Genomic DNA, 24,094 nt, shown 5'->3' with positions numbered 1-24,094 from the left:
AAATATTTTATTATACAAAATAGTCCTTGTGATTATCGATTAGATGTTGTTTTAAAAAACGCACATCATGACATTTCATGTTTTTCCGCGCTTGACTCGACGCTTTCGCAAATAATAAAAATAGTCCACGCAAGATATATGTCCACTTACATTTATTAAAGCAGAAGCAAAGAGAAAACGGACGTGAAGAAAGCTCTCAGCTTACAAGGCAGCAAAAACACAAAATATACTAAAGTTGTTATTTTTTGTTTTGTGTTTTTCTTTTATTAAAAAATAAATATATTTCTTTTATTTTTGCGCAATTTGTGTCCAAAACGAAATTAAATTAAGATTTCACGCTTCGTTTGCGTCGTGAACGACGCATTCTAAACGATAATGGCACGTATATATCGATTCATTCACATTGAGGGGTTGCGGGGTGTCACGAGCGCCGGAATTAAACAGAGTGAAACACTCGACGCGACGGCGAGATTGTGCGAAAACGGAAGTGCGGCGAGGAGGACGCGAGACACGAGATTTGATGATATAACGCCCGGCTCCTCCACCTTCACATACACCCACACATAAACAATTGCAATCCACACGCTAAGAAACACCCTCTCATGCGGTCACATTCCGCCAACTTTATGCATTTATATAATCCCAAACATTTTAACTCACACTCAAAACAGTGTTGCATTTATATAGTATTTAATTTCGTGCTAATTAAGTTGCATACATTTGATATATTTCTTGGGGATTATTTCGCTGTGGTTGAATTTGATTGTAGTTACGAAAACATGTTGAATGCGCTTCGGGTGCGAGTGTGGGTGATGCTGATGATGGCTGTGCGACTCTGTATTTATATAAGTTTTCCGACCGTTGCGCGAAGTCGTCGGCGTCGCGGGCACACACAAATGGGGTGCAACCGCCGGCGACGACGACGCCACCGAGAGGTACAAAATCAATATTGCGCTTTAGTTGAAACTCACAACTCGCGTCCTTCGCGCGCTTCACAATATTATTGCGTTTTCGCATTCAATCGGCGCACGACCGGAACCAATCCCCAAATTGCTCGCCGCCCACATCAACGCGTAAAACAAAAACAAATTTAATTATTTTTCAATAACTTTTTTTTTATTTATTTAATAAAAATGAATTTGAAGTTTTGAATTTGAATTTGAATGAAGTTTTAATAGAGTAAATCACAGTTGAAGATAAATCGACAAAGTTTTTATTTTGTTTTGTTTTATTTTATGGCTGTGGAGTAAAAAAAGCTTGGTGTTAATTGGATTTTTGAGCATTTAAAAAGTTTATGGTAAATTCAAGCCAACATCAAAGCATTAAATTTTTTTATTATTATTTTAAATTAAAATGTTCAGAAATTAATTTTTGTTGGTTTTTTGACAATTCCAGGACGAAGTATTGGCGATATCCGAAAAGGTTGTCCTGCGCGTCGAGGACCTAATCACATGGATAACGCTGGACGCCGAATGGGGCTGGGGGCGGTCCGCCCGGTATGTTAGGGGGCGGTGCGACCCCTCGCTGGAAATCCCCGAGCCGAAAATCTCGGCGCGCCTCACCGAGAGTTCGTTGGACTTTTCCGACGTCGAACGCGAGCGGAAATTATCAGGTGAGACCCAGACCCATTTTTTTTATTCTTATCCACATCCGATTAATCCTATTTACTTCAATTTATTTACTTTACGCCAAAATTTAGTTATAATATTTTAATTTAATGTTGAGGGACCTTTTGAGGGTTGGGAGAGTGAGGCGGTTTTGGTAATTTAATTGAAATTGTTTGCGAACTTTGCGTTGTACCGCACGCACGCATGCGTGTGGCGTTTTCGGGGGCGGGCGGGCTGGAGCATTCGAGATGCTCGCGCGAGGTTAAAATGTTAATGGAAGTGAATTTGTGGAAACGTCAATCAAAGTTTTATGGTTTGCCAGTCGCGCGGCGGAGTTATAAAGCAGTGTTTACGACGTGTAGACGACGTAATGGGATTATGTATTGATTAGTAAAAGATACAGCCGTTTCGCACTACTTCTCGGAAATATTTAATCAAGTTTATCATCGCATTTTAAACTAAACTCAAGTTAAACAGAGATTTTTTTTAATGAATATTCAATACTTCAGTTTGTTTACTCGTAAACTTTTAATGGAAATATTTGCATATTGTTTGTTTAATTTATTATTCTCTCCTCGTATGACATTGGCCAAAATTATAATTCAACGAAATTACAAACTAAATTATAATTATTATTTTATTCGCAGTAAAATTTAAATAAGAGAAAATTCATTTATATTTATATAAAAGAGTTTTTGGTCTGTTGCGACAAATATTCCATGAACATTTCGTTGTGTACAGTTATATTATATGAATGATAAAATTAAACATGAACAACTTCGGGAATATACTCCGGAATGGGTTCCGGCGTCGCTCGGATGCAGCACACCATAATGAAGCTCGGACTGCATTGCACGCTTTAAATCAAAAACAATTTTATTACAATTTATAGAAAAGCTTATGCAATGTGATTTTAATTATGTATAGTGTATCTCTGATATATTTATTTCAAATTATGAGTTGGTTACTGTTACTCACTCGCTGTTGATCTCGCCATCGCAGCTGCGCCAATTCATGCACTGACAATTTTGATCCTGGCCGTATTTTCTCAATTGCGTCAATCCCCTGAAGGACCCCGGAGCGATAGCGGCCTCGGCCACAACGAGCGCGACCAGCGTCAAAACCAAAACTTTGATGAAAGCCATTTTCCAATTTCCTATCGAAACCAAACATAATTTTAACGAAATAAAATCACGTCTGGATGTTAAAATACCGAATTTATCGAAATACACTTACAGTTTGTTGAATTTGTTAGCGGTGAGATTGTTTGTGGACGAATTTGCGGTCTGCACTGAACGATGTGTATGGATGCAGTCGGATTTTATTTATATTTATACAGACCGAAACGCCAACACACAAACCGTGTGTTAATCGTTGTGCTCTCCACTCCCACTTCAGACCCAGTCGAGGAGGTCTATCTCAAAGTGATAATTTTAACATTTGTTTGGAGCGTTTGAGCGTAATTTAACTGCCCAGTATCTTCCAAGTATAATCTATTGATACTAGAACATCAAGAATGACAGTATGACATAATTGCTTGGTTTGTATGAGTCAGCAACACACACAACACCAACTTGTAAAAGATGGGAATACGGGAAATCGGCAATTAAATCAAGTCAACATAAAGTTAACATAAACAATGAAAACAAATGAAACACGATTTGTTTCATATTTTGACTCACTGATAGTTTACCACAAAGCTACACAATACAATAAATTTGATTTTCATAGAATAGATATTTTTTAAATCCGCTGGGGAAATTCCAATTGTAGCAAATAAAATTTAATTAAACGTTTGTTATACATTTTTATTATTCAAGGCAACTAATATTATGTCAATTATGCGTTGCGTTAATCAATTCCCATTCAATTGTTTTGTTGATGTGTTCTGCTGGTTGCCATTATTATATTACGCGTTGTGTGTATGTGTATGTGTTGATTACATTGTAATTTAATTACGAACGTGTAATAGACTCGAGGAGATCACACTTTATGTAGGTTATTGCTGGTATTACCAGTGCACATTGAACAGATCGCTTATTTCGTCGAATTTTGAGTTTTTGACCCGCTTATGAAACGATGTCAATGTGAATGAATTTTGGAACTAAAAAATTACTAAATTATCTTGTTAAATGTTAAATCTACGTGTCAATTGTACTAGAAATGAAATTATACTGTGCATATGTTTATATGCGTTTGTTGAGTCAATTGTTTAAACAAATATCAACATAGATTTGAGTTTCCTTATCGAAACTAATGCTATTTGCTTTACTGAGCATTAACGTGAACTCAATGATCGTATCACCTGAAATTTTCAACTGTAAACAGTTTAAACGTGTCCTATTTTAAACTTATTAACTCGATAGTGGAGATTTACGAGTGTTGCAATGCAATAAAATAAAACACAGCTTCGTGATGAATTTTTTTCTGTCGGCTATAGTTCGGAGGGAATTAGTGACGCATTGTGATGTTGGTGACAATGAATCATTCGCCTGTTACACGCCCGTTTCTGATCGATTTTGATTAAGTTTAAGTACCAGAAATGGAATTGGAATTGAAATTACGATTGTGATTATAATTCGTCGCACATTTCTTTTTTTGCACGTCTTTTTTTGTTTGTTTTGTCGGATTATCGCAGCCTGCATATCGCATGTAATTCGTCGCTTATTATTCACGATGTACAACATGCGCCCATGCGGCGCAGTTATGTCGATTTTAACAATCACTCAGTTTTAGGCTGCTGGCTGACGACTTCTTTTAACATTGTTTAACCGCGAACAATGCACACTTTTTGTGTTCGCCTTGAATTTTAATTCAACGTTTTATAGAAACGCATGTTTTCACACAGTGCATTTGATTGTGTTTGTAGATATTAAACCGCCGAAAGGGCCGTCGGTGATTATCCTCAGCTATCCAAGATATTGCCGATATCGCGCCATTTTGAAACGACTTGAGGGAGTTGAAGATGACCAGTTGAAGCATCGTTTTGTCAACGCGCTGGGCGGAATTCGCGTGAAGAATGACAACACGAAGATTTTATATTGTCGCGACACCTTTGACTATCCAGAGTTGGAGGGCCACGAGCTGCTGTGCAATCATCTGGCGCCCAAATTGAAGGGACGACCGCGAGGCAAGCGGAAAAAGAGGAGTATCTCACCGGGATCCGAAAGCAACGAAAGCGAATCGTCTGTTTCAAACGTTTTCAATTCTGGCAAGGTAATTATAGATCACAGAATTATAAAGTAAAATTTATTAAAAATGATTTTTAATGTTTTTAGAACAAGTTGACGATCAGTGGAGGTCGTAACGGTTTGCGTTGTGATAGAGGCGCGACGCGCCGCAGCACGCGCTCATCCGAGAGCAACGCCGAGAGCCAAGACTTCGTCAAGCGACTGACGGCATTTATGAAAAAGAATAAGACGCCCATCGGGAGGATACCTTCGCTGGGCTACCGAGAACGTGAGTATTTATATTGTTGCATTAAGCGCAGACGTGGATTAAACGCGCTCGTAAAGTTTCAAGCGGCGCCTCCGCCATTTTCTAATTAGTTGCCATTTTATGGCGCACGAAACACCGGCGTGCATAAACTCGCCGTAATTGCATGTGTTTAAACTTGCTCTTGTTAATGACAACTTGTCACTTTTAGTGGATTTGTATTCGTTCTACACGAAAGTGGAGAGAATCGGCGGATACGAGGCCGTCACCCAGAATCGATTGTGGAAGTCGATTTTCGACGACCTCAGCGGCCATCAGACGAGCACCAGTGCAGCGACGGTTATTAGACGACACTACGAGAGGTAGACTTTTGTTTTTATTTGGTGTGGGCGATGACATTATGATTAATGGTGATTATTTGTAGGTTTTTGTTGTCGTACGAGAAACATCTCAAAGGTGGTGAATACAACAAGCTGCTGGCAACTACCGATCGCCGAAGGCTGAAGAGCAAGACTGGAAGCAGTACGAGCATGAGCGACGCCGAGTCCAGTGAGGGCACATCACGCTCCGGCAACAGCACACCCGTACCCCAACTGCAAACACCTTCGACGTCTACGCCTAGTACTCCCACCGAATGCAAGGACTTCATGGGCATCAAGGTGGAAACCACCAAGTCTTTACGAAGCGTTCGAGTTAAACCGGAACGCATGCGTGACATGAAAGAAATCGGTTCATCTGCTACCGCGCCATCATCCAACATGCAACCGGAAGAAGAAGTGGTGCTTATAAAAGAAGAAAACAAGATCCCCGAAAAGGATCCGGAACCGTCTACAGGTGCAGTGGCACCTGTACAAATTATCTCCCCGGAGAAAAGCACTTCTCCCGCCGAAGGCAAGGAGAACATACCTATCTACAACGACGAGAACGATGTGCATACGAAGACATCGTCGAGTAACAATTGCCCAGAAGACGCTGATCTTGTTGAGGTGCCATATAAACCGAAGTCTCCTGAGATAATTGATCTGGAGTCGGACAAGTACACGAGCAAAAGCAATAACAATAATACAATTAGTATTACCAACCATGCGAATCATATAAATAACAATAACAACAATTGTACAACGAATAACAACAAGAATGCTGGTGATGTTAAGAAAGGGAAATTGGATATCCTCAAGGAGGGCGGTTTGGAGGTGACGCCCGTGAGGAATTTCCCACCGCAGTTGCCAATCCGAACGTCGACGATTCATAAGATGAGCATAGAGAAGCATCATATGCCGCCGCCATCTATAAACGCTTCACTTATTAAGCGACCATCGCCCATGGCGACACCGCCTTTAAAGAGTGCTAAATATCAATTCAACTATAACACACCGCCGAAGGTGGTGCAATCGAAATCCATCTACACTCCGAGTCAGATGACGGTGTATGGTGATCCAAAGGATATAATCCAACCGCAGATTCATCAAGTGCAAACGCCGAAGTTTATTGGAGGACCACCAGCTGCTAGTGGGACATCCAGTGGGACATACAAACCAATAACAGATTTATTGGATTTGACTGTGAAAAGTCCTCAGAAAGCAGCTGATTATGTTCGGGCACCTCCTGTCATACCTCCAAAGCTTCAGAGTAATGGTATTAACAGGTACGGGGCTCCATCTTTACCACTCTTAGAGGGTAGAAGATTGAATCACAATCTTGAGATTACTCTTGTTGGGCCAAATGGGCAGCGCACGCCACCTATGACGAGTCCACAATTACCTCCACATCTGCAACATCCTCAATCACCGCAGTTGATGCATCACCAGCAGCAGCAACAAGTACCACAGGTGCAGGCCCGTCCGCATAAGAAACAACGCCATCATTCGTCTTCGTCTTCAACGTCCTCGACATCCAAGCATCAGCAGTACAAACTGCCGCCTACTGCAGCACCCACGGTGCCAAGCGGTGGACATAAACGTGCCCTGAATGATTATTATGCGTCTAGCAGTAAAGCTGCTTGCGTGGAGGAAAACGGCAAGCAGCAGCGATTGGGTAACGCCAGCGCAGTGACCAATCTCTACGCGCCACCCATGTACAACGCGAGCAAGAGCAAATCAAAGTTTGCACCCACATCGCCTTCCATGCTGCTGCCCAACTTCCCCATGCCCCCAACGGCACCGGTCTCCAGTGCCCAGAGCAAAGGCATACCGCCGCCATACTTGATCGATCCGATGTACTATCAGAGCCTGTATAATAATTCGCGATTTTCGACGCCGCTGCCGTTCCCCATGCCCGGTGGTCCTAACATGCCGTATTTGAGTCTGTTCCAAAATTTACCAATGTGGACGGACTCGCATGCTTCCATCGCTTCGAACGACAGTAAAGTGAAAAAGCCATAAATTACTAGCAAATCATTGAAATCATCAACTGCCAACCGACTTAAGAAATATGGCTACGTTGGTTAGCTTAGACTAACAGTGAATATGTGAAACAAACAAAGTAACAATCCAGAGTTGTTACAAGAACTGAGGTACGAGTATTTTAATGAAACGAAACGTGTAAACCTGCAAAAATACAAATATCAGTGTTGTAATGTACATAGATATATGAATACAAATTTAAAATGGCCAGATAGACATGATACACACACGACTATGAGACGTAGTAAGCGTTTTATGCATTCAGCGCTTGGGCGTTCACTGCAAACAAAACAAAAAACGACTAATTAGATGATAATTTACGAGTTCTTTTGTACAATCGATTCACACGCTTGAATGTCTATGGATTCGATTGAATGGCAGAATTAAAACAAAACATAACGATATATAATGACTAATATTTAAGACAACTGTGATTTTACTACTAATTAAAACCAATAATAATGATATGATTATTATAAAATACCAAAATACTAATTGTACATACGAATATAATGCGCTAAGATAATAAGATTTAAAAAGGTAAACGTGTAAGATGAAAAAAAAAGATCACCTACTTTTTGTGCGAAGTTTATATATGAATTTTTAAAAACGATTGGTTTTGAGGCATTGTAATGTGTACTGTGTCGTTAATGCCATAAGCAAATTTTACTTTTATTGTTACGTTATGTTTTTTGTGTTCTTTACTTGTAAGTTAATGATTACTTCTGAGTTCTTTGATGTTTAGTTTCCATTTTGCGGACGAAAGCAAACGAGTTAGGATAATGCGTTGTAATAACAATGAAAACTGTACATAGTTTGATGTAAGTTACTTTTTATTATTATGTTCTAATTATACGACTTTGTAAACAGGAATAATAAAATTTTTAAATGGATTCTTTGATTGGTTCTATTATTGTGTAAATACCCTCAAAAATGACATTTTTCTTAGATTTTCTACATGTTTCAGGAAAACAACGCATGAAAAAATGATAATTGGAATTATTTCAGGCGAATAACGATTTTGTTATAAAAAAAGTTAAAAAATTTCAACTTTTTATGTTGAAAATTAAATTTTTTTTTTTTAATTTTAATTTTTTTTAATCTGTTTTCGGATTCCCATAGATAACGTCATTCTGTATCGATTATTTAAGCAACAATTCTTGCTAACATATACGGTTCAGGCTCAATTTGCAATTTTAATAAAATATGTTTATACCATTGCATTTTGGTGCGAAGTACATAGTTTTCATTAAAATTGCCAATACGGCCTAAACGGGGTATGTTAGCAAAATAAGTTACTTAAATAATCGATGTAAAATTAAAATGTCTATCATAATCCGAAATCAGATTTGAAAAATTCCAATTTTTAATAAATCCGATTTGAAGTAAAAGATATCGTCATAAAAAAGGCAAAAGATTTCTCTTTTTTATGTTGAATATTAAACGTTGGAATTTTGAAATTTTGTTTCTGGATTCTGATAGTTAATTTAATTCTACATCGATTATTTAAGTAACTTTTTTTGCTAACATTCACTGTTTAGGCCCTATTTGAAATTTTAATGTAGAATGTATTTCCTGAATACCTACCTACAAAATGGTAATTATTATCTAAACTATAAATCTTACAAGAAAATTTTACTTAAATAATAAATACCAAATATTGTTTTCTATCTACTAGTGTAATAAAAATAATAAATTTTTATTTTTTATTTTTTCCATAGGTGAGCATGGAAGAAGTTAAAATTTCAGTTTTTCAGCATTTTCTCGAAAACGCTTAGAGTTTTAGAAAAATTGTTTATAGATTTGGATAGTGGGTATTTTTCTACGTATTTTCATATTTTCAATTTTTGTTTTTTCGATATTATGTAATTTTGAAAAATCGTTAATAACTTAAAAACTAATTACGCTATCGGAACAAAACCAACATTAATGGATTCCTTGCATCATTCTACATCAGAATACTAAGTTTGAAGAAAATCTAATTTGTGGTTCATTTAGACACGTTCCGATTTTCACCAGTAATTTGGGAAATAATGATGTTATCAAAAAACTGACTGGATATCTTTCATCCCCTTACAATTTCCTATCGATTAGCGTTTTCCATTTTCTTCTAGCTAAAAAAATAATTTTTAGACCAAAAAGTAGTCAAGTGTAACCTCTTGAGAAATTTTGAGGGGTTTTTGTCAACTGCAGAAAATGAGAAAACTAAATCTGCCATCTTTTAGAGTCTTGTTATGTCATGAAGAAAATGCAAAAAGTTTCCTTGTAACATTCATAGTTTCCGAGAAAATTGCCTCGGAAAATGATGTTTCACTACTTTAAAAATAAGAATTTTAAAATCGTATCTTACGTAGAATTTAATTCTGAATATTATATCGTAAACGGTTTTTGGATATCTTTATTAGTTCTTGAGATAATGGAAAGTAAAGTGTCGCTGCAAGTATACTTTACATTAAAAGGCGTCTACAGGGTAAACCGTGGTAGATAAAAAATTAAAAATTGTGCATAAAAGACTATTAATATCTATTCTTCACGACGGCATTATCAAATATTAATTAATTTTTTTCAACTATCAATGTCAGGCGCCTCCGCCAAAAATTTTCGATTTTTGTGTGAAAATAAAAATTGTTTTTTTATTTCAGATTACGATATAAAGTTAAATTGTGCATCTTTTATTTTAATAAAATTTTTTAATATCATTTTTACTTTAGGATTTATTAGCGTTTGAATATTTTAATTTCAACTAATTAAAAAATGGTTTTCTACGGTATTCGGTAGAGAAATTTTCAAGCTTCAAGAATATGGAATCCGTTTTTTCCTAATTCTTTTTGTTTCGGAGATATTTGCAATTAAAAATGAAAATTGATTTCGAGCCAAAATTTTTTTATGAAAAAGTCCGACCCTGTTCTTCGAGCCAAAATATTTTTTACAAATTAGTTCGACCCTGTTGTTCGACCGAAAATTATTTTAAAGAATTAGGTTAATGTTGTTTATTTACCAAAATAAACGATTTTTACAAACTTGGTGCTTTATTTCAACTAGTAAATTAAAATAAAATTAATAATTTAACGTACACTTATTAATGAAGGGCATTTTAGAGGGTTTCCTGAAGGTTTAAAGGCTACAAATCTTATGCATATTGTAAAGGGCCTTTTTAACTATATTATGACAGTGAAGAGCCCTAAAATTTGTTAGGGGTTTAGTAAATATAGGGTGTTTTTCATGGAAATTCAGTAAATTTATGCAAAATTGCAACAATTAATGAGTATTTTAGGGCACTATCTAAGGGTTTTCAGGATTGTAGTGTGATAGGTATTATAAAGGGTCTTCTAATCTACAATATGAACTAAAGAAACCGTAAATTGCTTTAAGGGCATAGAAGATGCAGAGTGTTTTCTAAATTATCATTTAAAAAATGTAAAAAACGGCCTAAAAATGCTATCTTTGCATAATTTTATATCTTTAAATCTCTTTTCTTATCAAGAATTTCACGAGGATTCAGAATTTTCAAACCGTTTCTCTCTATCGCTTTTAGTTTACAAGATAATTGCCATTGAAGTTTCCCCTTTGCACTTTACAATCTTCTAAATGGAAAACTCTAAATTATCATTACAGTATCATTTTCTTCAAACGTAAACAATTTAAAATAACATTAGCGTGTGTAATTAACCACCAACCGTTATAAATTGGCAAATAATTAAAACCTATACCTTTTTATTCACTTAGAATCTAAAATATGGGTTCTAATAGGAACTCTAATGAGTTCTAATTAGCTGATATGTCTTACTATAATAATTTAACTATTGTCAAATAATTTCAACATGCAACCGCGTTTAACTTCTGAAGGTGAACGAGTAAGATGCACTCTAAACCTAAGAATGGAGACATTTCTGCCATTTCTGCAATTATTTGCATGCATTTATGTAATTTTCCGCGTTTAGGACCACTTAAACCAGATAAAATACAACAAAGTCATGCGTAGACGAATGGTATAAATACTAGCGATCATTTGAAAATATATCACATATTTTTAAAATGAAGTGCAATACGAGTACACGTATGTATTGGATTACTCTGCTTTGCTTTGCCATAATTGTGAATAATGGATTCTGTAAAGTTCGTAAGTAATTTCTTAATACTTTTTGGAAAAAAACGCATTAAAAATATATTTTAGCGGACTATATCAAGGTGTGTTCAAAGAAAAATGGTCTCTCAGCATGTTTGATGCAGAATTTCAAAGATGTTCTTACTTATTTGACTGACCACGGTATTAAAATCTAAAACAAAAGTTTTAATACAAAATATTAATACTAATTATATTTGTCTGAAATCAGATGAAGCAGCATATAAAGTTCAAAACTTTCGTGCGATCCATGTTCCCAAAATTGATCTGCAAGCCACTGCTGATTTACAAGTCTCTTTGAAGGACGTTATTTTTACTGGCTTGGAAAAATCTACAGTCAAAGAAATGAGCATTGATGACACAGAAATCCGTATGTTGCTTCATTCAGATGAAATGATTTACAATGGCAAGTACCAGATGAATGGAAAGATTCTCATCTTACCAATTGAAGGAGAAGGAACCATGCGTATAACACAAAGTAACAAATATAAAATAGAGTAAAATAAGTTTTCTTAATGTTACTTATTGTTATTATAGAAAATTTTGATCTTGATTACAAAGCAAAACTAAAAATCGAAGAACGCAAAGGTAAAAAGTATTACTATGTCGACAACAACCCAGAAGATACAAAAATGGTTATACCCAAGATTGAACGAGTTATATACCAATTTGATAATCTTTTCGGTGGGGATCCAAACCTAGGTCCTGAAATGAACATATTCCTGAACGAGAACTGGAAGGAAGTGTTCAACGAGATAAAAGTTGCAGTGGAACAAACGGGAGCATATTCGTTAGTCAATCCGATTGTAAATGGTTATTTACGACACATTCCTATCGATGAATTATTTTTACCTGACTAATTATTCACTATAAGTATATTATCATAATTTAGTTGACATTAAATGTTTAGAGTAGCATTATTAACGCAAATAAACAAATATTATAATGATATCAAGGTCATTTGACGTCAAATCTATTAAAAAGTTACTAGTGTTTACACAGGTGGTTATGTAAATGGGCAAAAACTCATTAATGTCAAGTTTTTTTGTTGGACGTGAGTTGTAATACTTTTTTTTATATTTTATTGCACGTGTCATGCTATAGGGCACGTGCAAAATAGGGAAATTTGTATAAAAATAAGTGAAATTATTCGAAATGAATCAGTTCATCTTGAATGTTTAAAAATGAAAGTCTATATAATTACTTTCACTACTTTACTAGTTTTTAGCTTATTTTATACTGCAAATTCAAAAATTCGTAAGTAATAAATATACATTTAGGATATTATATTACCCAAAAAGTTTATTTTTAGCTGATTATATAAAATTATGTCCAAAAACTGGGAAAAACTCTGAATGTTTAATGGAAAATTTCAAAGCAATAGTGAAAGCAATCACTGAAGATGGTAATAAAATATCTCTTAATATTTATAGTATGCTAGCTTTAACCCACGGCTTCGCTCGCGAATATCTAAAATAATGAAGTTGCTTCCGTACGCGTCTGTAGTCACAGAAGAAGTAACAATGAAGTAGAATGGCGGGAAGTTTAAAATGGCTGAAAGTATAGTCTATGGAAGAGTAGTGCACAGTCTCCATAGTGTAGTCAATTGGATCTGATGTTGACGTAGCTGTCGGTAATACAGTGTGATAATACAGTGTGATGGTACTATAGTACTTAGGTTTGAGCTTCATTGCTGAAATGCTAGATGGCGTTAAAGTAGTCAAATAGCCAGATGCAGAGGTATTATTGGCTAAAAAATTTCTTTATTTTTTTTATTAAATAAAAAGTTGCCTATAACCATTCGGGGACCACTAAGAATATGTGTACAAATTTTCATGATGATCGGTTAAGTAGTTTTAGCGTGAAAGTGTAACAAACATCAGGACTGTAGCATTTATAATATTAGTAGGGATTAATGTAAAATATTTTTTGAAGGTGATGCAGCAATGAAAATTCCACCTCTAACCAAATTCCACGTAGACAGATTACCAATGCAAGCCACCAAACAATTACGAGTAACATTTGTTGATATAGACTTCGATGGATTACAAGAAACCCAACTAAAATCAATTTTAATAACCGACGATGAACTGCGAATATCCGCGTTTGTCCCTCGACTCAGCTATCAGGGTGGTTATGATATGAAAGGACAAATCCTCATTCTGCCTATTCAAGGTGAAGGTACACTAAATATAACACTAGGTAAATATTTATCAAACTATTTATTAAACTCAGACAATGTATAACTTTGTACTTATGCGTTACAGTTGGTTTTGAATTCGATTATAAAGCAAAACTAAAAACCGAACAACGCAAAGACAAAACATATTACTATGTAGACAACAATGTGGCTGACACACAATTAAATCTCACTCGCATGGACAGACTCTACATGCAGTTTGACAATTTATTTGGTGGTGATCCACGCCTGGGGCCAGAAATGAACATCTTTCTTAACGAAAACTGGAAGGATGTATATTTAGAAACGCAGGGTGCTTTTGAACAGGGCATTGCTTTTACATTAATGGAACCCATCATCAACGGTTATCTAAGGCACATTCCAATTAACAGTTTGTTTGAAACATAGTAATTGACCACTGTAACTATGTAACATTTTATATCTATATATATAAAATTTGCGTGTCACAGTGTTTGTTTCCATACTCCTCCGAAACGGCTTTACCGATTTTTACCAAATTTTATATGCGAATTCAGTAGGTCTGAGAATCGGCTAACATCTATTTTTCATACCCCTAAGTGATAAGGGTTGTTCACCCTTAACTTTTTTTTAAATTTTTGGACAAATTCTTTTGTTTTTATTTTATTTTATAATGTGGAATTAAAAAATACATACAACCCTAAATTTTTAGTTTTTTATCACCAACCCCTATTTCTTTATAGCCATTTTAGTAATTTAATCATTTTTCATCCCGCTCAAAGAAAATTTTTATATGCGTATTCAGTAGGTCTGAGAATCGGTAACTTCATATCTTTAAGTGATAAGGGTTGTTCACCCTTAATTTTTTTTAAATTTTGGTCGAAATTTTTTGTTTTTATTTTTTTAATGTGGCATTAAAATATACATACAACCCTAAATTTTTGGTTTCTTATCACCAACCCTTATTTTTTATAATAAGTAAGTTACTTTTTGTCTAAACTACAATTTATCTAGAAACTTGAAATAATTTATATGGCAAAACAACGTTTGCCCGGTTAACTAGTAGCTATATATAATCGTAAATGATAATATTTACGTTCATAACTTGTTGACCATCAAAGTGAAAAGTGGAAATTAATTATTCAGGTCTTCAAAGTCACAATTTGAATTGTTACTAATAGTTTCTATTTTAATTATATCGCAATTATAAATTTTAATGCGTTTGATTGCTCATTATAACCATGAACGTAAATTACGTTTTATAATTCCATTTTTTGCATGTTAAAGTTTATGTTTATATAGAAGATGCGCAATCTTATTTTACCTTTCTGATAATATTTACAATACAACATGAAAGTGCTTGGACTTGTACTCTTGTTACTCGGAGTTGTATTCTGCAAAACTCGTAAGTAAAACTAAACATAAATTAAATTACTACTGATTGTAATTTTACAGCTGATTATATAAACCTTTGTAAAAAGGATGACAGTCTCCCAAAATGTTTAGTAGATAATTATAACACTGTTTTACAACATATAAACGACAATGGTGAGCCTTTGTATAAACTACAAAGTCTGCACACAATTCACCTGGAGAAAATGCCAATGTCAGCTGGAGATTTAAAGATCACTTTAATTCATCCCACATTCGTCGGGTTGGATGCTATTAAAGCGGATGAAATCACAATGAATGACAAAGAATTACGTATGAAAGGAACTCTTGCACGTCTAGAGTACACTGGTGATTATGTTATGGATGGAAAAATTTTGATTTTACCTATTCAAGGCGAAGGAACATTTAACATCACTCACTGTAAGTTTTTTTCAAATTTTGTGTCTCTTTTAATAATATGTGGATATTTTAGATGGTGCTGCGTATGATTATACAATGCAATTAAAAACTGAAGAACGTAAAGGCAAGAAATATTATTACGTTAATAGCAATTGGAATGATTGTAAATTGATTCTGACTGTAAAGAAAACTTATTTCCATTTTGATAATCTATTCGGTGGTGATCCACGACTTGGACCAGAAATGAACACTTTCCTGAACGAAAACAACGCTGACGTGTACGAAGAAGTTAAAATCGCTATCATGGAAGGTTTTGCTTTCTATCTGCTAAATCCCTACGTAAATGGATACCTGAGGCACATTCCAATTGATAGTTTATTTCAGAATTGAAAATATTCCAATTTTGGAGCGTGTATAAAAAGTTGCCTACGTTAAAACGTCATTTTTGATTACATTTTAATTCAACAAAATATTTACGATTTACAAGCAGGTACACAGTCTTCTATCAATGTCATGAATAAGTTATAGATATTCTGTAACAAATTAGAGGAGTAATAATGTTCGTACGTCAAATATATATCAACTAATCAATGTCTTTTGTTTAATATTATTTATACATACAATTCGTATACGCAAATTTCTATGATTAAGTTTCGGAATAATGGAACTTTGTAAATGTACTTAATTTTCGTTATATAAATACAAAACCAGACACGAGCGAAACGTAAAGAGTACGGCGTCGATTAAATAATTGAGTGCGTCGTTCTGTACACGAACAACAACAACAAAAACAAACCGTCAGGAGTCGTAAAACACTAGCAAATAACATTTCATTAACACTACTACTTAATAAAAAAAAATAAAGTGGTAACCTACTGACTATTTACAAGTGAGGTAGAAAACAAATCAGTCCTATTGTTTTGTCTCGTGTGTGTACAAATAATTCGCATTCAACAGTGGCAAAACAAATTGTCATTTCGGGGGCGTCGCAAATATTAAATTAACGTTATACATAAACTCAATTAAAGTTACAAGGAAAACACATCTTTGGATAATATAAAAGTATAAAAATATAAACAATAAAATAAATATTCCATATTTACAATCCGCGTTTTCTCATTTCAAAAGTCCATTCGTGATTTTTTGTTTGTTTATATAGCAGTTCTTTTTATCACTTTTCAATGTCAGGGATTAGTTCGCCTGTTGCGTGAGGAGATTCAGCAGTTCCGAGTGGTCCATGTTGTTGAGCGTGGTCATGTCAATACCGAGCGCGACCGCGACACTCTCCATGTCCAATCCGAAGGACTTAAGCAGTTCGATGAAGTCCATCTCTTCGCCGGTGAAAGGATTATGCAGACGCGGACAGGAATGATTGCATTGCGGCCACGTGCATCGTTCCAATCGCCGATGGGACCCGTCGTGATGTGATCGTTTCTGCGCGCGCAGAACGGATCTCTGGGGGCGGGGGTGTTCCGTCGGCCGGAGGATATTCGATTGTTGGTGGTGTTTGCGATTGGCACGATTTCGATGCTCGCCGTGGTGTTGTCTCCGGCCTGAAATTAAAATTTTAAAACAATATTAGCTTTATTCGGGCGGGATTAGCTGGAAATATGATACCTTTTCGCTTCCGGTTCTTTTTGCTTCCGTTCTCATTGCTTTTGTTCTCGTGATGTTTATTATTTTTGCGCTGTTGCTGCTGCTCACGATGCTTCTTCCTCCTCCGGCGTTTACGCTCCGCGTTGTCTTTCTGTGGTGTTTTTGACCGGCGTTTGACTTGTCGAGGTGCCACTGATGGTTCATCAGCCAAAAGTGATGAATTTGTCATTCGGCGAATCACGTTCTTTAGTGGTTGTTCCTCCCAACTATGCAACGCTTCGGCAATGGAGACATCATCAATCTGTATGCTTTGCCAATCTCTCTTGGTCAACACCGAATGTGATATGCATGACGGCGCAAACACGGCGGTGACGTTCTCGAAACTATGCCGTAGCGCATCGCCCATTTTGTGAATGTAATCCCACTGCTGTTTGGTAACAGGCGCACCGACATTATCGACATCCATTTGCGCCTCATCAAACAACCATTGGAAGACAAACAACGGCGCTTTCAATGTGGGATACAACAAATAACCGAAATAACACCGCCATGGTTCATCCAGATACTTCTGTCTACATAGCCGTGGGACCTTGCCTTGCCACAGCTCCATGCCTTTGGTGATCAGCTCAACTGGTAGTTTCCCATTCGGGGCGTAAGGTGTGCGATCGAGGAACCACCCGGAATCTGTCACACCACGCACGGCAATATGTCGCAACTCCAACATATCGTGCAGGAGTTCTTGGACCGGGTCCAAGTTTATCATCACTCCGGTACCTCCGGCGCTGCTTCCGGCCAGGAGTAAATCCGTGCTGTTTTCCAAACCCAACGGGACCAAATCACGAATCACCTGCTGCACAACCGCAGCGCCCATGTAGTTAAACATTCCCTCGCGGGTCGATTTTGACCCACTCCAGGAATCACTTGTGCAGTACGGTACAAAAACGTGGTTGGCGTTCCACCAGTACGGGTTCTCGTCCTCGTTCGGCGAAAGGATGCCACCGACTGGAAAAATTATGATTAACTTTATAATTGCGTTGTAATTGGTCTCAGCTTGAGCGCGCAATGTAATAACAATAATTTCCACCGCGGACGTGATCGATTACAAAATGTCAGTTACTTTCTAGGTACTACTTACCATCTCGTGTTTCTGGCCAGTGGGCTGAAGTCATATAATGGCGTTGTCTTAACCAACGGTTATGACAGCTATATTTGTCGTAGCAATACCAACCACCTTCGAGGAACACTATCCATTTTTTACTCGTGTGTGATTTACGCAAATAAAATCTAAGCAAAAAGTAAAAAAAATAAAATTTTGTTTTTGGATGAATTAAGGGGGTTATTTTCTTACCCGGCTTGTGATCCATCATTACACGTGACACTCTTATTGGAGAGAAAAACCTTCTTGAGCGATTTGGTTTCATCGTGACCGGGTCGAAAGACGGACGGCACGAATCGATGAATGGTGTTGGTGTTAATCGGCGGCTGATCCAACTCGGCCTCGGCGTCATCACTGCTGGGATACGAAGCGGCGCCGACGACAACCCACAGTAGGAGCACCGTCTGCCGAAGAAGAAGAAGAAAAGCAAAGAGCAATTAAAACCAGGTTCGTGCCGACGATGCACGCGAAGCGATAATCGTTTTAATTTTAATCCGCTTCTCGAGCGTCGCCTGGGAATTAAGGCCTGCACGTGCTCACGTGCGCGCGCGCGGGTGCACGAAAATAAAAGATTACGCACCCGACGAACACACAATAAAAGAAGCGCACGAATTAAGCGGGCATAAGTAGACGGTAGAAATTCGTGTGACGGCCACAAACAGGCCGCCGCGGCGCGACACAAAAAGATCCTTTGATATGGAAAAGATAATAACGTTAAATGAGATTATGTCCTTTTATGTGCTGCGCCTTTTCTAACGTCGGAACGAATGCCGCAGACACGCTGAAAGTGACATACTTTCCAGGTATTATTGCGCCGCCATTTGCAAAATACAACAAAAACACACACAAAAATGTTTTCATCTCTGTATATAGGCAACACAACATACAGGACACAACACCAACGCACGAAATCCAGTAGGTTAGTGTAAAGTTAAGCGTTGAATGTTTGTTACACTGTGTACAGTGAATCGCATTGGTAACATTTCGCCGGCATGGCGAATGCACCCAGCACGATATTAGTTACACCACCGTACGCTGCATCCTTTCCTCGTCATGCATCCGAAAAGACATAATTCCGATGGCGGGTCGTAAAAACGCCCGCGTAATAGGCGTGCACTTGACTCACAATAAAATTTGCAACCGAATTACACGAATACCTGCGTGCGCATCCCGGCGCGCTGTGTGTGTTGGGTTGCGGTGTTGTTTTTTTGTTCCGGTAGTGTATACGTCGCGCCATGGTCCCGTTGATGTTTACGATGTCCGCGCCGGGTCGTTCCGCTAAATTTGCTCAACACGCACAATGCGCAATAAAAGCGGACGCGTAGCGCGCCAGGTAAAGTAAATTATCGTTTCGTATCGGTGGGACGCGTAAGAAATTAAATATGCATGTGTAACGAGCCAAAGTGTCGGTGACTTTGAACTGAAGAAAACGCAGAAAGCAGATATGATTACTAAGTCTCCGAACGTTTAATAATTTATTAACAATTAAGCACGCACTTATTACGTAAGGTTGGTGCACGAGAGAGTGTAGAGGATTTATCTTTATCTCTGTTGGACGCGCGCGCGCCTTTGATGGCGGCCCGCTTCTTCGGCTTTTGATGATGCGGAGCGGCGCGCGCGCGCGCGCGCCTGTGCCTCGTGCCGGTAGCTCCGGCCTACCTTTTAATGCCATTACCGCCGCTACCGGCTACTGTTTTGCCGAAGACGCGCTTAAGTGCATAATGGGCATTGACCGACCAACACGGCCACCACCCCGCGCCGAAAACGACACCGAAACTCTTAAGTGCCACTCTACTAATGGTTGATAACGCGACATCCAGCTCTTAAATTCTATATGCCGCGTTTTAAGATATGCAACCCAAATAACTTTCACTGAATAAAACAAAATAAAACGCTTTGTGTTTTTTTGTGTTTTTTTTTTATTGTGCGGCGCACATGCAACGTATTACGTATCTCAATGCTCCCGGGGCCTCTCGGAGTGAATGCTTACGCTTATACTATATGATTTTTGTGGTTCGGGGCCGCCGCTTTGATCTTTCGCCGCCCGGTTCTTTTCGGTGTGCGCGCGCGTGTGTGACTCGAGGCTTTCGCGAGACCTCACGCCATTTGATCTTCCCGCCGGTTGAGTGAGACCAATGTTTCCGACTTTCCCGCAATCTCAAAAAATCACCTGTTCATCAAAATCACCAACGAAAAGCATCAACTTGGTTTTTATTCCTTGAAATTTTAAAGACAGGTAGCCATAGGATGATTTAGTGAGTGTGCGTAGTGTTTTAGTGACCGTGACCTGCCCCACGACGGTTTCCTGTGCCTGGCGAGTAGCACACCGTTGACAACCGGCGGTGATTTATTGCCTGGCTACCGACGTACTAACTTTTTGGCGTTTTCCAGCTCACGAGTTTTATAAATCGCCAAACACAACTTCTACAACTCTTTTTTTTCTTCTCTCCATCGTCCTTAAGCGAGTATAATTAACCTCAAAGCGGAGCATATTTTATGCGCGGCCAGGATCATCACTCAAACCTGCTCGGATAGTTGACCAACCCTTCCGAAACCCCTCTAAGATCATTAATCGTTTTAATCATCGGGCACATATTAGAAACCTCGGACGTAGGCAGGAGAAAAAAAAACACGTTTGAAAAATCGCCGGTGCGCCGGCGTTAAACGTCGGCGTGCCCCGGTATCATTATAAAATGAGTAAAAAGTAATTAAAGCACTTTGTAATGCCCTAATTGCCGGTTGTAATGGAACAGTTAGTTAAATGATAATGCAGCGTACATCATACCTACATGCATGAAAGTTTTTTTTTTCATTTTTTTTTCATTTTTTTCTAAAAAATGTTTTTTGATTGTAGCGACATCTAGTGTGGCGAAATAAAACCAAAACTACAAGCGCTCGTAATCCAGTTCGATTACGAGTTGTATACGTAGTAAACAAAAACGAATCCGAAGAAGAAGACGACGTGGACGCGGCTGTGTGTGTGCGCGTTGTACGAGAGAGGTCTTCGTGCGGCGCGGCTTCCCTCCTGCCGACAGTAGCAGATAATAAGAGGCTTGCCGTGCCTTTGATCTTGCCGACCGCGCGCACCTACACTGTTTTAAATTAAATTACTCATTTCGTTTTACCTCGAGGGTCATTCTCGTATCGGTGCCGGCCGTAACGCCGCGTAAGTTATCGCCGATGCGGCCATCCTCCGCGCAACGAGGAAAACGATTCGAGGCAGCGACGGCAAGAGATGCTCGCATTCCACGCGCATGCGCATCACAAAAACAACACACAATTGAGGTTAAACTTTTAGGTTACAATCTTGATCCAAAACTTTTATAATTAATATTTTGTTTGATCTTTCAGAAAATCTACAAACAAAACATTGAGATATGAATGAGCGTGATATGCATTGTGTTCGGTAATCTCCGCCGAGAGGATTACGTATGAAATTTTTGACAGCACCCAAAATATTGAATGGTAAAGCGCTTTCGGAAGATTACATTGGCGCTGACACAATGCGTGCCCACACGACCGCAAAACCGCAGGCAGTGCTCATTGATAATAGTGCATCTTAATTCCTTTGTGGCGATGCCGACAATTATGCGTACGCAAAGCACCTGACAACCCAACATACACATCCACACATCTACACATTGAATATCTCTACCTAACCTTAACCTCACTTGTGATCATTCGCATTCCCACGATATCAAAACTATATTCAGGGAAAACTTGTTGTGTGTCTCGATGCGCATTCTAATGACAGAGTCGCCCCGATCGGCGGCGATTTTGATTTATTCAGCGCGGTAATGTAATCAAGCGGCTAACTAACCGAGGCCCGTGGGTCGGGAACCATCAAAGCGTGGCGCCGCGTGCGCGCAAACATGGAAAACGCACAAATAAAATCGTAACGAATGCAAATCGACGCCCATTAATAATGTAAACAAGAAAATAACAATAAATAAACACAGCATTGGTGTCCGACCAAAACTCCTCACACTAAAAATGCATAAAAAAAACGAGAAAAATTTGAACAAATTTTAAGTAGATTCTCGAGCGTATCAAGTCAAGTGCCACAGAGGGTATAATTTATAGCCGGCCGCCGTTATGGGGTGGCGCGCGCGGTAAAAATGCACAATTTTCGGAGCGCGGTGCCGAAAGGTAAGGAATCACGTTTACGATCGCTTTTATTGCTCGCTCGTATATTATGTGTGTGTGTGTGTCTGCGTGGCGCAGCGCTTTATCAATAATTTAAATCTATGCGTGCGCGCTCGGTTAATATCCATAAAGTCACCGAAAACGTTTACCACCACCGTTAAAGCGTCGTCGGCGGCGCGGCGTCATCGCAAACGGAGTGGATCGTGTCTTTGAAGTCCTGCTTTATAGTAAGTCACACCGGCATTACTTCCACCAGCGAACAGGTGTTTTCACGCGCGTACAAAATTATACACTTAACAGAACCGGACTAAAAAACAATTTTTTTTTCATTTTAATTTTTTTCTTTTTTTTTTATGAATTTCTGTAATTATACACAAAAGATTGTGATGGTTTTGCTTATTTGTTCCGAAAATCATGCTGACAGCGCCGATGCTTTGGCGGCGCTTTTGATTTAATTCCCGGCGGGTCTGCACAGACTCTAATAATAACAAATAAGCCCTGCCCGAAGTCGTCCCGCGTTGTGACTTTTATCTAGTCATTCTAGCGCGCACAGCAGAAGAAGAACTCGAAGTGGTGCGTGCCGGCCGAGACAGATTTTAATAAATGGCGTGCATATATTTAAAGTTTAGCCGCCTAAAACGCCGTGCGCGGCGCGCTGATAAAACCGAAGCGCGGCTTCTTTCATCTTTTCCCCAAAGCCGCGCAGCGCCCTCTCGCTCACGCAGCACGCACGCCGTCCGCACATAATTGTACGCTGTCCGCGTGCGCGCACGCTTTAATCGCAGTTCTCTCCTATACAAAGTGTTTCCAATATTAAATTTTATTCAACTCACCAGTAGGAAATTTTGTTTTGTTGTCATGTTGGGTTTGATGTGGAGTTAACCGTGATTATCCACTCACTATTAAAAGTCTATGGTGATGCACTTCATTTGTTGGTCGGAGGAAACTTTGTTTTATGCGCGCGGGACACGAGTTTTCAATTTTAGCGCGAGCGCACGCGCGAACACTTAAGTCACTTGCGCACACGCTGGAGCGAGTGAGAGGAGGCAACCAAATATGCACACGAACCACGCGCTAGGTGCACGAGTACGCTCTGATGGACTGGCGCGCTGTGTAAGGACTAATATAGCCAGCCCCTCCACCACCACCCGGCGGCAACGTGCGCGCTCGGGCCGTTGAAGACATGCGCAATCTAGGGGGTTGACTTTTCTTAAGAAACTTACAAAACACTAGATTTTCTATTGGTAGACTGCATTTAAGACACAACCCACTAGATTTAGGTTAAATCTTAAAATTTATCAAATACGTGATAAGTATTTATCAGTATAATAACAATACAGAGTTGTATTAGTAAAAATTTAGGCTAAATTTAAGAAAAAAAATTTATTCAAAAAAAATTTTTTTGTGAGGTTTAAGTAGTTAACGCCGATGCTGTGGTGTGATGTGTGATGAGGCGATGGATTTTCGGAATAATACAAAAATAATGAGCCCGTCTAATGGGCACTAAAAACAAAATAACACACGATGTCGGCGCGCTGCATAAAAACACACCGTATAAAAATTAATAATTGCCAATAAACTTCCGAAACGCGACGGCCATCGTGAATTTCTTGGGTCCCGGACGCCCGAAATTCTTTTATCTTCCTACGTAACAACCGCGCCGCAATTAAATCAAAAAAC

At 38.3% G+C, this 24,094-nt stretch overlaps 4 protein-coding genes across 4 annotated transcripts in view; 3 read left to right on the top strand and 1 right to left on the bottom strand.

The window, feature by feature from the left end:
• The window catches only part of LOC135800179 (AT-rich interactive domain-containing protein 5B-like), a 56,789-nt gene extending 48,452 nt beyond the window's left edge, over nucleotides 1–8,337 (top strand). The window contains exons 3-7 of the mRNA XM_065313332.1: nucleotides 1,396–1,612; nucleotides 4,477–4,823; nucleotides 4,886–5,066; nucleotides 5,254–5,404; nucleotides 5,467–8,337. Coding sequence (XP_065169404.1) covers nucleotides 1,396–1,612; nucleotides 4,477–4,823; nucleotides 4,886–5,066; nucleotides 5,254–5,404; nucleotides 5,467–7,423 — 2,853 coding nt within the window. The 3' untranslated portion in view covers nucleotides 7,424–8,337. The remainder of the gene's footprint in view (nucleotides 1–1,395; nucleotides 1,613–4,476; nucleotides 4,824–4,885; nucleotides 5,067–5,253; nucleotides 5,405–5,466) is intronic.
• A 3,072-nt stretch (nucleotides 8,338–11,409) lies between these two features.
• Nucleotides 11,410–14,430, top strand: LOC135800831 (uncharacterized). The gene is made up of 8 exons (XM_065314161.1): nucleotides 11,410–11,564; nucleotides 11,619–11,711; nucleotides 11,779–12,045; nucleotides 12,105–12,425; nucleotides 12,627–12,824; nucleotides 12,880–12,972; nucleotides 13,503–13,769; nucleotides 13,835–14,430. Exons 1-8 carry the CDS (start codon nucleotides 11,480–11,482, stop codon nucleotides 14,152–14,154), a joined length of 1,644 nt encoding a protein of 547 aa, XP_065170233.1. The 5' UTR covers nucleotides 11,410–11,479; the 3' UTR covers nucleotides 14,155–14,430.
• Nucleotides 14,431–14,972: 542 nt separating this feature from the next.
• LOC135800189 (protein takeout-like) lies at nucleotides 14,973–16,107 on the top strand. Its single transcript, XM_065313352.1, has 3 exons — nucleotides 14,973–15,130; nucleotides 15,181–15,537; nucleotides 15,590–16,107. The coding sequence occupies exons 1-3, from the start codon at nucleotides 15,076–15,078 to the stop codon at nucleotides 15,904–15,906; spliced, it is 729 nt and encodes a 242-aa protein (XP_065169424.1). The 5' UTR covers nucleotides 14,973–15,075; the 3' UTR covers nucleotides 15,907–16,107.
• Notum (palmitoleoyl-protein carboxylesterase notum) lies at nucleotides 16,094–23,510 on the bottom strand. Its single transcript, XM_065313341.1, has 5 exons — nucleotides 23,248–23,510; nucleotides 18,461–18,672; nucleotides 18,248–18,396; nucleotides 17,134–18,114; nucleotides 16,094–17,069 (listed from the first exon to the last, which is right to left on the bottom strand). Exons 1-5 carry the CDS (start codon nucleotides 23,272–23,274, stop codon nucleotides 16,708–16,710), a joined length of 1,731 nt encoding a protein of 576 aa, XP_065169413.1. The 5' UTR covers nucleotides 23,275–23,510; the 3' UTR covers nucleotides 16,094–16,707.
• Nucleotides 23,511–24,094: the final 584 nt, after the last annotated feature.

Source organism: Atheta coriaria, unplaced genomic scaffold (genome assembly GCF_025399875.1).
Source record: "Atheta coriaria isolate IRGN ID8LTWV9N9 unplaced genomic scaffold, Caltech_Dcor_3.1 hic_scaffold_10_pilon, whole genome shotgun sequence".
Classification (NCBI taxonomy): Eukaryota; Metazoa; Arthropoda; class Insecta; order Coleoptera; family Staphylinidae; genus Dalotia; species Dalotia coriaria.
The sequence above is the reverse complement of the archived record's forward strand: the minus strand, read 5'-3'. Positions and strand labels throughout refer to the sequence as shown.